We start from the raw sequence: 12830 nt of genomic DNA on the forward strand, positions 1-12830 counted from the left end.
ATACATATCCAAAATTAGGTGGAGACAATCTTCCGGAATAAAAATATCATACGCGGTCCGAATCGAATACTTGGAAAGTCCGGATTCGGACCGCGGTCCGCCAGTTGAGTAGCCCTGGTATATAGCATGGAAGGATAAGGCTGTATATGTAAAGACGCTAATATTCTAAATGCAAATGCCCATGGGCGTAGATGTTCATGGGTGCGAATGTCTGTGGGTACAATTGTACGCGGGTGTAAAAGTACGCTGGTGTAAATGTATGTAGGTTCAAATGTACGCGGGTTCAAATGTACATGGGTTCAAATGTACGCGGGTGCAAACGTACACGGGTTCAAATGTCCGCGGGTTCAATCTATATGCGAGTGCTAAAATCCATGGGTGGAAATGTATGGGTTCAAATGTCCGTAGGTGCAAATGTCCATAGGTGCAATAGTATACAGGTGCAATTGTCCTGGGTTCAAATTACGGGTTCAGATGTACGGGTTCAAATGTACGTAGGTTCAAATGTGCTGTCACCGTTATCTAGGGCTAGGCTAAGGCGGCTAATCGACTTTCAACTTTTATTTCGACGTAGGAATAGATATCTTTATAGAGTGTTTTTTTTTTTTGAAATAGTGTTTAAGCGACTGTTTAATTTGTTATTGTTTTGCGGGAAAATAGAAAATAAAATAATCGTAGAGGCAACTGTGGTTAAGACCAGGCATGTCCAACCTTTTTAGTGTTGCGGACCAATTTCACCATAGAAAATTCGTTGCGGGCCGCAAACGTTTTTACCAAACCTAAATACCAGCCTAGTTCCAATTTACGTTAGAATTTGAGCGTCGTTGAATCAAACTCCTGGAACGCACAACACCTTTGCGGATTTCTGAGCAGACATACATTCTGTTAGGCATACACAGCGTTGTCTTTCACTTGAATAAAAGAGTCTGTGGCGCTTTACAACGCTTTTCTCAAGCCAGAGCCGCGTATATCACACCAGCAAATTTTTATGTTCAACATGTTTATACATCCGTATTTGTATGAAAACTATAACTGGGCTGCATGCGGCCCGCTGGTTGGACACACCTGGTTAAGACAACTCTCTCTTCACTATTACCGCAATTGGCGCAATAAAGGCATTCTCTCTGCAATTCCGTTTGAGCTTCCGTGAAAACAGAGATTAACTTCCCTAACTTCCTCCGGTCCAGGCAGTATACCACATACCCTGGCTTCAAAAATTGTCCTTGTACGGTCAAGGTAATACTTGCTGCCATTTATTATGAGTTTTTATGTCACATCATTGTGTAGTAATGCAGCTTGGAGGTTGTCAATTGAAAGTCCAGCGTGAAAGAACGGAAAACTTACCGATTGAAACCTGTTTTCCCGATCGTATTGGTTTGAGGTGTTTAAAGTCTCTGATACACTGCTGCAATTATGGATTGATTCAATAGCTCTTTGCATTTTTATGATACGATTTTACATATTTATCCGTGGCAAGAGGAAAACCGTTAAGAAGGCTTAATAATATGCCGAACCACGGAACTACTGAGGGGTGCGATAGCAAGCGTGGTCCTACCTAACGTTCAACAGTATATATTTACGGTTTAACGTAGTAGTATATATTTACGGTTTGGTTTAACACCATGCACAAATCGACGCCCTTCAGTTCTTACGTGCGCGATCTTGCTAAGGCATTTATTTAAAATAACCTTTTTTATTTTTATTAAAGATTTCCCTTTTTTAGGAAATTGCGTAATACCGGTAATACATAATTTACTTTTGCCCCATACGGAACGGATTTGACGGACGTGGTAGCCGTTGGCAGGGGTTATAGGTCATGAAGTATAACCTAGCCCTTTACTTCCTCTATTTGGGTACGTTAATCGGGTGCTGTACGGTATTGTTAATGAGTTTTAATGCAGTGATTGCTGTTTTCATTTTTCAAATGCTTTAGAATAGATTAATAACTCGATATACCTAATGGATGAATCCAGAAAGAGAAAACCAAGTGACGAGAATTTGTCAGAAGGGCCAGACAGGCCGGCAAAGGCGGGGACATCGGGTGAGAATGCCCAAGGCGCACTTGCAGTCTTTGAAGCATTGCAAAATATTGACGAAAAAGCTCTTCAGTCTTTACCAGCTTCGAGCATGAAAGGAGCTAATGTAACATTTGTTAAGCAAAATCTTGTCGTTGTCAACAAAGGAGGTGGGAGTCAGTTTTTTATGTTTGGAATGTATATAGCAGTACGGTACCGTAAAACCGGCTAACTTCGGATGATTTCACTATATTTTGAACAATATCTCCGCCGCATGTTGTTCAACTGAAGCCAAATTTGGAATATAATACATTGTGGCTATTCTCGTCTTGATAAAGTCGGTTCCATATCCATCAAAGCCTTTTTTCATTGAAATTATTGTCTTTATTCGTCTATTCTAAAATTATCTAACTTCGGATGGCCACTTTTCTCTTTGCGTCAACTCGTCGTGAGAGAGAAATGTCTGCGTAAGCAATGACGCGTGACAACGTCGCTGAATAGACCTTACGCCGCCACGACCTGTCTTGCGTGTTGAATACTGACGTTTGTACGTGACGTTACTACGTGACGTTACTCTTGCCGCTTCGCGAAGCTTAACTATTTATTCTTGTGTCCTTTATTATAACTCGTATATATTTCACTAACTACTCCTAATCTATTGCAAAATGCTAGTTCATTCTTTTATGATCGTTTATTTTCAATGCAAGAAAAGGATTAACAAAAAAAAAAACGGATGAATCGAATGAAACACTGGCAAAAGTAAAAATTGAAATCAAAAAGCAATATGGAACAAGTAAGGTATAAACAAAAAATCGACAGTTAAAAATAAACAGATGAATTGAAGGAAACGCTGGCAAAATCAAGAATTGTAATCATTTCCACATGGGTTAGACGGGTCTTTGCAACAGTTCTTGTGGAACCAATGTGTTTCGCTGCAGCTTTCGCAACCGACCCATTCATCCTCAATTTCCGTACTTCCATTTGGATCATTCCATAATCCACAAGCAGAGCAGGTTTCGTCTTGATTATCACTTTTCATATTTTCTGATTTTCTCAGAGCTCCCCGTTTATCGGCTCGGCAGAGGTTCCTGCCCGGTGTGACTTTCGATCCTCGCTTTCGTTTCACTTAATAAAGTCAAATGACAATAAACGGATAAAAACGGCAAAAAGAAACTTTGCCACTTTTTTTCATTTTGCGCCTCACCTGTATGTGGTCCAACCTCCTGCTGTGTGCATGTATGTAGAGTTCTACGCTCACCTGTTAAAGATATTATTATCATCTGCTGATCGTAAACAGACATATCTAATCATTATGATCGTATAGATACATGTTTCAGGCCTAACGTATTACCAATTGCTACGGTATCTATCGGTGTCCGAGGAAGTATGCAAAAACAAAAATCGACAAATTTCATATGCATTAAGCGTATGCATACCCATATTTTTAAATAAACAACATATGACTGAGACGATAGTGATGTTTTTGTAGGATTTAGTGACTAGGATCATGGATAAGCATAATTTTTAAATTTCACAAAACTGGGCGCCGCGATGTCTGGCGTTCAAATGTCGCAGCGAGTAACGCACGAGCTACGCAAAGTGACGTCGGCTACGAAGAGAGAGAACGGGATTTGCGTCGTTGACGTCACGCTGTACGTAATCATCAAAACGTCGATATTTTGATGTAATTTTTAAATCAAAATAATCGATTTCACTCGAATCTCGTACGACACCTTGTGATCACTGTATTTTTTTGTATACATTGTGTACGCTCTCTAGCGCTTGGCGGTGATTTGACGAAGGTAGCGTCTGTAGAAGTCACGATTTGAGCCGCTCGAAAAAACGGTGTCATTTTTTTGGTAAAATATGATTTCTTGAATGATAAAAAATCAAATCGAGCGATTGGAGGCTACGGCAGATTCAGATATGTAAGGCCTTACTATAGAAACCGACAGAAGCGCAATACGACGAAATTTAGTTGAGATATGAATGATTGAAAATTTCATCCGAAGTTACAAGGCATCCGAAGTTAGCCGGTTTTACGGTACCGGTACAGCAGTAGGCTATAATAAACGTTCATTTTCATGTTTGAAATTTGGGGCCTCGTATAGATTAGTATCGCATGCACTTCTAGTTTGCCTGGCTTAAAAATATTTGAATAGCCTATGTCACTCATTCCTCATCCCCACCTGACTACCGGTACCGGTATGCTGGTATGTCATCATAAAACTGTAAAAGTCTGTCATTGCGACATTACAGTGGTGTAATAAGGCCCTCCAAAGTATGCGGATGGTTGTCCCAAATGCGACCGATCACTTGAAATTGAGCAAGCTATTTCTCTTGTTGCAATGATCACAATATGAGAGAGATCATCTGCAATGGACCTTTCCCCGAGCATCGACTTCCTTGTTTACTTCGTGACATTGGCCAATCAGCAAGATGCAAAAAGTGACGTAACAATGCTCCCTTTTCGCATCCGCTCGGACACTTTTCTCACTCAGACAGATTTTCAGGCGCGGTCGTAAACATTACCTCGATTTCGCGTTTTTGAACTCTATTCGTTAGTTTTCAGTTATGTTTCGGAAATTTGAATATAAATCAGATAATTCAATGGTCACTCTGTCTACTTGGGAGTTTTAATTTAATTGCAGTTATAAAAAATTAGTGTAGAAATAGCTGTGATACCCTAGGCTACTATTTTGTACCGGTAATTTTAAAAATAGATTGTTGTATGCGATGAATCATAATGATTGTTTGAAACACATACCCCATGTTACAGGCGCCAACTCGCGAAACTACTCTTTGAAAGTAAGCCACGAAAATTTTGCAATGGTAAAGTATAGGAAGAATTTTTCGTGGGTTAAAGGTTGGGGAAAGGTTCATAGCAGGGATAGGGGGATTGTAACTATACTTTGGCAAGCTTTATGACGTGATTGTGACATCATAGTGATGTAATTTTACAAAACTATATCAGATCCGAAATTTGAACGTTCGATAGGACCTGATTGGCGGTACAGCAGTATAATGAACGTTCATAACATCATCACTCAGCCATATTTACTACTTTTAGGGTTCTCTGGGAGGTTAACCCTACATTTACTCATACTTTTATCCTCATCTGAACTGCAAACAGGTGATGTGAAAAATAGCTGCAGTTTATTAACTTTATGTACTTTTATTTGACAAAAGGTGCGTTCATTAGTGTCCATGGCCTCCCCCATGTAGGGGCAGAAGTAGATTTGTTTTAGGATGAGAATATTTAAACAACTTCCAATTTTATTTTCGATCTTATTAAGCCTGCCTGTTCCTCTATTTCAGATCAAGTAACAGCAAGGAATTATATATCACGTTCCTCCGACATCAAGGTTGTGAATCAAGAGGGTTCAACAGAAGCAGACTCTAAAACCGACGATCCAAATCAAATCCCAGGTTTCCTTTTAGTATATTTCTGGTTTCAAAGTTTGATTTAGTGAAGGGGTGGGCAACTTCTATAGTCGGCGGGCCAGTTTCTTGGGATATTTCATGGTTAATAAAACCTAATACTGATATAAAATCTAATTTCTAAAATCTATTTATATTTAGAATATAAATATACCTGATAACAGTAGTGGGGAATGTTTACAACGCTCCCCAGCTGGCACTGACAGTGCGATGAGAGTAGAGCGATCGGCATCTTTCAGGAATGATGCGTCGGACCACATTACAGAGTGTGGTTGGATACAGTCGGCGGGCCGGTCAAAATTCGTCGCGGGCCGTAAGTTGCCACCACCGATCTAGTGTCTGAGTTGGTTACTTTGGTTTCTGAATTTCATGGTGGCCTGTAATTTGTTGATATCGCAAGTTACGCGTCTCTGTTCAAATTCCCTGCCCACCACGGCCACTCAGGGTATAGTGAATTGTTTAACCTGAATGTCGGGACACCTTGGAATTGCAGAACTATATATCAGTGGATGTTGTACTGGGTCTGGTTTGGAGCAAATAATGTACACAAGCGTCTTGTATATAAAAAAATATTCACCCAATAAATAATGCAAATTGACGAATGGTTAACAATATTTTTATTTTTCAGATTCTCTCCAATTAAGTGATTCCATCTTTTTGCTCCATAAAGAAAAAATTGACAAATTAGGAAATGTCTGTAAGGGTGTACAAATACATCATGGTTTTGGCAAAACTCCCATTGCTATCAAAAGTATTAGGCATTCTGAAAAAAACGAAATGAAAAGAGTCTGATCGATCTCTAATGATTGATTCAATTAATAAAAAACCATTTCATTTTTTTGTTGAGCATTGCGGACGAATATCTATTATTGTCAGAAAAGGCAATTGAAATTTCATTGCCTTTCGCAACGACCCACATGCGAGAGGCAGCTTATTCAGTTTTTGTCAATATGATGACAAAATACAGCTCGGGACTTGCCTGTAGAGTCATACCTACGAGATTGCTTGTCACAAATGGCTCCCAGAATTATGCAGTGAAAGGCATAGAATGGGTCTCCGTCAAAACTAACATTCACAAATAGGGGTCCGCTGCCCAAAAAGTTTGGGAAACCCTGACATAGTGGATACTTCCATTTTCGATCATACAAAATAAAATTGGAAACCACATAATAATTTCACAAAATAGCATATAGCTACAATTTCCGACCAGGTGCAAGTTTGATCGATCGCCACACCTCTGAGCAAATACGCTTAGGCGGTGTTCCCTTTAAATTTTTGGGTCGTATTCCAGATGACTAAAATGTCATGAAGGACTGTAGCAATTTATATTTAGTTCGTAAAGTTGATCGTAATTCAGAAATATTGATTATCGTAATATATAGATATTATTAAGGAGATTGTATTCAAATGTTTCAACTTGATACATTCAAATAAACTTCTACGACTGCTATTCATTCCCTTCATGACGAGTCATCTCCTTTGGTGGTGAAATTGTTGGTGCTTTTTAATTTCATTGTCAGAAAATAATGAACTTCGCTGCTCAAAAACATTTTCCAATTTTAATAGTTTTTTTGCCACAACTAGACATGAGTCAGATATTCATGGTTCCAATAATCCTCTTTCTTCTTTACATTCGAAAAATCAGTGACTCCTAGACACCTATTTTACTATTATTTTTTTTAAAGTTGCCTTTATCTATATCTTCATATTGTACAGGAGATGAGGATTCTGACGATTCTGACTAGTATTATTGAAGTGAGTTGACTGAACTTTTCATCGGGTTTTGTGATTAATTACATTCTAGAGAGAACATAACTTTTGTTCAAAGCGTCCTAGGTTACAATCATACACAAACAGAAGTTCAAGTGTTAAATATTTGTCGAAGTGATTATGAAATATATGGGTTCGGTTTTATTTGAGATCACCCTGGTGGTACATTTATTTCACAGCATGTTTTTTAATTGGCCGTGGTTGTAGTTTTATTGTGCTCTTTGAATTTACCTGATTTCGACCGAGCTGCAATAGTCAAGTTTTTGGTCAAGTGCTGCGCCTGCGCCGCGAGAGGAAATTAATTACTTCTTTTTAATTACAGGGAAAAAGGTTGAAGATATGTGAAGAAATAAAGAAAACTTTTTTAGTTGAATATTCTTGAGCCCATAATACTTAACCCCTTACCAATTTATGCTGAGAGGTCAAGACAGCATCCGATATCAAATTTTTCTCTCAAATCGGGTAGAAAATTCTGAACATAAAAGATTACTGTCATTCAAATAACAAGTAACTTCCTCACATTTCATTCCACAAATATCTGCTAAATATCAGTGACTGCATGTATAGTGCCTTGTTTGAAGCGAAAGGCATTTTGCAGGCCGCATATCATTCAAAATTGGCACTTCTACACAATTTTTCCTTGCACACCCCTGGTATAAAGAATTCCCCGTGGCCAAAAGCTCAATAATCTGAATAGGTAAAATTGGTAAAAGAGTGGGCTTGTGTGGCTTGTATAAAGTATCCTCAGTGAAGTAAACCATTCTATGCCAGTAATCTTTCCCAGCTTAATCTTTAATCTGGAGATATCTATGCATGTCCTACTAGTGTGCCCACTGGTTATGAATTGGATTAAAATAGTAAATTTCCCCGATCTTTAATATTTTTATAACATTGTTTAATTCACCTATTATCTTCCATTTTCATAGAATTTTTGACAATTCATTATTATTTCACTGTATTTTTTAATTCATGAGTTCACCAAATGTTTTATTCTGACAAAATTAGTTTTTTAACACACCCTATATGCATTTTCCTTGATCTACTGTAGCAATCCAAATGTACAACACAACTGATTATCAATGAAAAAAATCTCTTGTATGAAACAACATATGCATATGCTCCTCACCAATAACCTGGTTAACTGGTCGTGATGGCAGATATCGGAACATAATATGTGTACCAGGTTGGGGTTAGGGCATAGTTTCAGGTACAAATACTACGGGAGTCACTTGGCTAGTCCCCGAACTCGTAATAAAACTAATATTTGAAATCAAATTATGGCCTAACTCTTCCCTGGTACACATACTACGTTCCGGTGTCCACCATCTTGGTACTTCTGGAGCAACGACTGGGCTGTGTTGGCAAACACAGGTTACACATCTGGGTTAGAATCCCATGCCTCCCACCTAACCCAATGTGTAATGAATTGGGGGAGGGGGGGCTGGGGCTGAATCTGAGAGGTTCTGGACCTTTCAAAGATAGCGACACCTAGACGGGCCTCGTTTGGTGAAAAAAGTTGGGAAAGCGAAATGTAAAAAAATGAACCGGCTGTCATTCGTATAAGCTGTCTCTTTGACTTTCCTTTCAGATGATTGTGAGAAATTTTGTCATATACAACAGATTAAGCCATATGCTGAAACATTAACTGATGTTTAAATACGGAAAACCCATGCTGTTGATTATACAAATTGTTCGAATACACTAAGGACGGGGTCGCACTATTCAAGACTAACTTTATTTCAGTCAATCAGATAGAATGGTTCAGCTTGATGCATGTCTGCTTTACTTGGTTCGACAGGCAAAGTCTCATTTGTACGATCTATTGCGTTATAGCCCTGTTTAAGATAATACTTGTTGATAATAATTGTTGAAAGAGAGTACAACAGCCCGAAAGTTTATCACTATCGTGTATTTTGTTTTTTAAGTTTGGCCCAAGCCTCATTTAATTGGGCTTGTGTTTTTGTGTGCGTGCTGGTGGGCAGGCACATGAGATACTTCATGTTTTAAACTTTTTTGTAGGTTTTGCTTGCCCTCCAGAATTCTCCATTTTAAATTTAGGTTTGTTATGGAGTTTTCGAAATAAACTATCTATCTATCTAATACAATAGTACCTTTTATTTACATGGCAGGCTTTGCTCATAGCTAATTTGGGAATATTACTATGCGTATAACTACCTAGCCCTGGTGGGTATTTGAATTTCTGTTTTCTCATGCACTGTGAACTCGTTAGTTATCAATCTATGCCACTATGTTAATTTTGATGCTTTCATTTGATTTATATAATTTCGATGCTACAAGTTAACACTGCAAGAGAAGCCAATCCGTCTATTGTTGCCTCTCAACAAACCTTCCATATCTGTAATGGTGTCTGTAATTTTTTACTCTTCTTAACCATTTTTGTAAGTTTTTACTAAAATTGTAAATATTTTAGTGTGTGTATTCTCATATTAGCTGGTAGTGATTTGATGCATTTTGATATTAAATGATTCCCTTGTCGCTTTCAGTTCTGTAATTGTGGTAAAAAGAATTTGTATGGGAAGGGCCAGACTTAGAGATGTTTTTTCAGAGATTTATAATAAAACAGCTTGTTTATACCATGAATCAAAGTCTGTTGTTCGGAAGCGCTCCAAAAGCGTGTGTACCAATATGTAGGTAGTTCATTTTGTTTGCCTACTTTACATCAAGTTGTGTAAAATAACTGAAATCTATGGCCATGGGGTATATAGAACTAAAATCGGGATAAAATTATGGGTACTCCTGAAGTATGCACACCAAGATGTCACACAACCTGACTCCTAACCTAGTACACAACCTGAGTTCGTGTTGTGCGCCATTTTGCGCATACTTCAGGAGGTCCAAATTATGCCCTAACCTGGTAAACACACTACAGGAGTAAACGGTTTCCAATCTGGGTGTATAGGTATAGCTAACCAGATAATCGTTCCAGTTTATGGTTCAGAGAGGAGGGGGGGGGTTAAGAAATCACTGCCCAGCTCAGCAGGATCAAATCTAATGGATACTTTTGTTCAAAAATATTGCTGAAAGCGCTGGTTAGTTACAGCTCCTTCGATCAATTGATTGAGCCATCTTATTGACTTTCCTCTACTCGGGGACAAATAAGTAAATTCTATTCACGTAACTTGAGAAATCCACTACAATCTTCGCTCGTGTATTACGGTTTCCCAGAAAAAGGGTTGATTTTGACTCCATATTAAGCATGAGGCGACTACTTAAATGACAGACCATGAGTCAGTGAGTAGACGATCACTAGTGACCGGGAAAACAAATGTTTTAAATGTCCATAAAGGTAGAAAATATGGCATTAGGATGCATTAAACATTCGTTTAGTATTTCTGGTTGCAGCATGGTCATGAAAATTTGTAAAAACTTTTAAAATTTTGTTCGACCAAGTAAGCAATTAGGTCATTTTACAGTCTGGTATCAAAATATATTGCAGAGTTTCCAAAATTTTATGTTTTCCGATAATATTAAATCCAGAACAAATTCGCGAGATTTTTATATAAGAAACGTGAAATTGCTAATATTGTCGAAGGTTCATTATCAGCTCAATTTATACCCATGCATTTACCGTTCGCATCCGCAAATTTGGTAACAACCTCGTCCATGAACTACTTATTAAAACTTTTTCAAAATTGATTCTAAGGTCGTTGATTGTGAGTAAAAGCACACCTGATTTTATTTTCAGGCGACGGTGGTTGGTTCGAAACGGAAAGTGGTTGAAGTGATTGTCTCGCACTGGTATATGTAGTGAGGAATGACAGAAGAGATTTGGTTGTTATTAAAATTAGCTATGTTTCGAGACACAGTACTGCAGTAGTCTGATTCGACCCAATCGGGCTAAACCTAAGCTCTGCGATACTGCCCTCCGACATAAATCACTATTTTAGTATCGTGAACTGTAGAGATCGCAGATTTTATTACCCATGGTAGGATACGTTATGTGTTTCATAGGAGAGAGAATGAGACAAGACTGTTTGAATAAATGGCGAACAACATTCTTTTGTCCAATCGTCAGTAGCCTACATGTCGGGCATGGCAATATGCAAAGTGAATAAACAGTTACAGTAGTCACGTTGACAGCAGGTAACCAGTTGTTCGTTTGTTATGTCATAAGATTAATGAAAATGTCTAGTAATGACTCGCCAAGAGTAATCACGAACTCATCCAAATTCTCAAATACACATATAATATCCAGGCTGAGGTGGCGAATCGATATTTAACTTTGCATAAATTAGAGGTATGGTTAGATCTTTTGTTTAGCATTTTAAATCGCATTAGGTTCGGTTACATTCTAGAATTATTTCATTTGGAAAAGTATCTGCTGAGCGACTGTTTCGTTTTTATCATTTTGTCGTCATTTTCGCGGGTAAATAGAAAAGACGATAATCGGAGAAGCAATTGTGGTTAGGTCAACTTTCACGGGTTTATCATTACCCCGTTGTGCCCCCATGAGAGAGAGAGAGAAAATTTATTTTTTTCGTCAAAACAGAAAACATGATGATACAATGACTAATAATAACAAAACAACACATAATGCAGTTTTCGGTATGTGACTGGGTGATAACGATACGACCATATACGGTCATCTGAGTCAGTTACCATCCAATGCAAATACTTGGTAAATAAATTGAGACAGATTCTGTTACAATATGAACTCTCAGTAAATATATATACTGTATAACAAAAACTATATACATAAAGGAATTCTCGCGGCGGTGTGGCTCAACGGGCTAAGCGTTAGGAATACGCTCGCCACCGCACCTCTAATTACTCTGCATGGGTTCGCAGGTTCGAATCCCATGCAGGGATGGTTATGTGCGAGAGGATTGCTGGACTCCTCGCCGTCGTTGGGTGGTTCAAGTAACCGCTGGTCGGTTACGGCTTCCTCCACCACCAAGTCCATGCTTCCGAAAACAAACAATATAACTAATCCCATACCCGACTTGGAATGGTAACCGGACGAGAGGCCGTGGTTTGCCATATGGATAAGCCGTCTTATCGGCTTTCCTCTCCCCCGGAATAAATATGTAAATTCTATCCTATCCTCTCTGCAATTCTATCAACACCACTTTTGGTTTTCCCATGAAAACAGAGATTAACTTCTCCGGACCTGGCGTAATACCACCTAACCTGGCTTCAAAATTGTCTCTGTGCGGCCAAAGTAATACGTGCTGTTATGTTGTAATGCATCTTTGAGGTTGTCATTTGGAAGTCAAGCGCGAGGGAAAGAAATTAATTTTCGTAAATTTCCGTAAACTGTTTTCCCGATCGTATTTGTTTGAATTGCTTAAGGTCTCTGTTCCACCGCTGCAATTATGGATTGATTCAGTATTTTTTTGCATTTTTAAGATAGAATTATACATATTTATCCCTGTAGAGTGGAAAGCTGATAAGACTGCTGAACTATATGGCGAACCATGGCCTCTCGTCCGGTTACCATGTCGGGTATGGGATTAGTCAGTTATTTGTTTTCGCCAATCGCCGCTCTTACGTGCGTCACCTTGCTTTTAGAATACATTTCTTAAAAATATCCTTTTTTATTATTATTGAAGACTTCACCCTTCTCCCAAATTGCGTAATACA

The 12830-nt window shown here is 38.5% G+C and overlaps 1 protein-coding gene across 2 annotated transcripts; it reads left to right on the top strand.

Annotated features, from left to right (window-relative positions):
* Nucleotides 1-1885: 1885 nt before the first annotated feature.
* LOC120334027 (uncharacterized) lies at nt 1886-9725 on the top strand. 2 transcript variants are annotated; one of them, XM_078109503.1, is made up of 4 exons: nt 1886-2185; nt 5334-5444; nt 7173-7211; nt 7549-9725. In XM_078109503.1, the coding sequence occupies exons 1-3, from the start codon at nt 1960-1962 to the stop codon at nt 7199-7201; spliced, it is 366 nt and encodes a 121-aa protein (XP_077965629.1). In that variant the 5' UTR covers nt 1886-1959; the 3' UTR covers nt 7202-7211; nt 7549-9725. The 2 variants fall into 2 exon arrangements, with proteins under 2 accessions (XP_077965629.1, XP_077965628.1); XM_078109502.1 differs by lacking the exons at nt 7173-7211; nt 7549-9725 and adding an exon at nt 6085-7165.
* The last annotated feature ends 3105 nt before the right edge of the window (nt 9726-12830 follow it).

Source organism: Styela clava, chromosome 15 (genome assembly GCF_964204865.1).
Source record: "Styela clava chromosome 15, kaStyClav1.hap1.2, whole genome shotgun sequence".
In the NCBI taxonomy this organism is placed as follows: Eukaryota; Metazoa; Chordata; class Ascidiacea; order Stolidobranchia; family Styelidae; genus Styela; species Styela clava.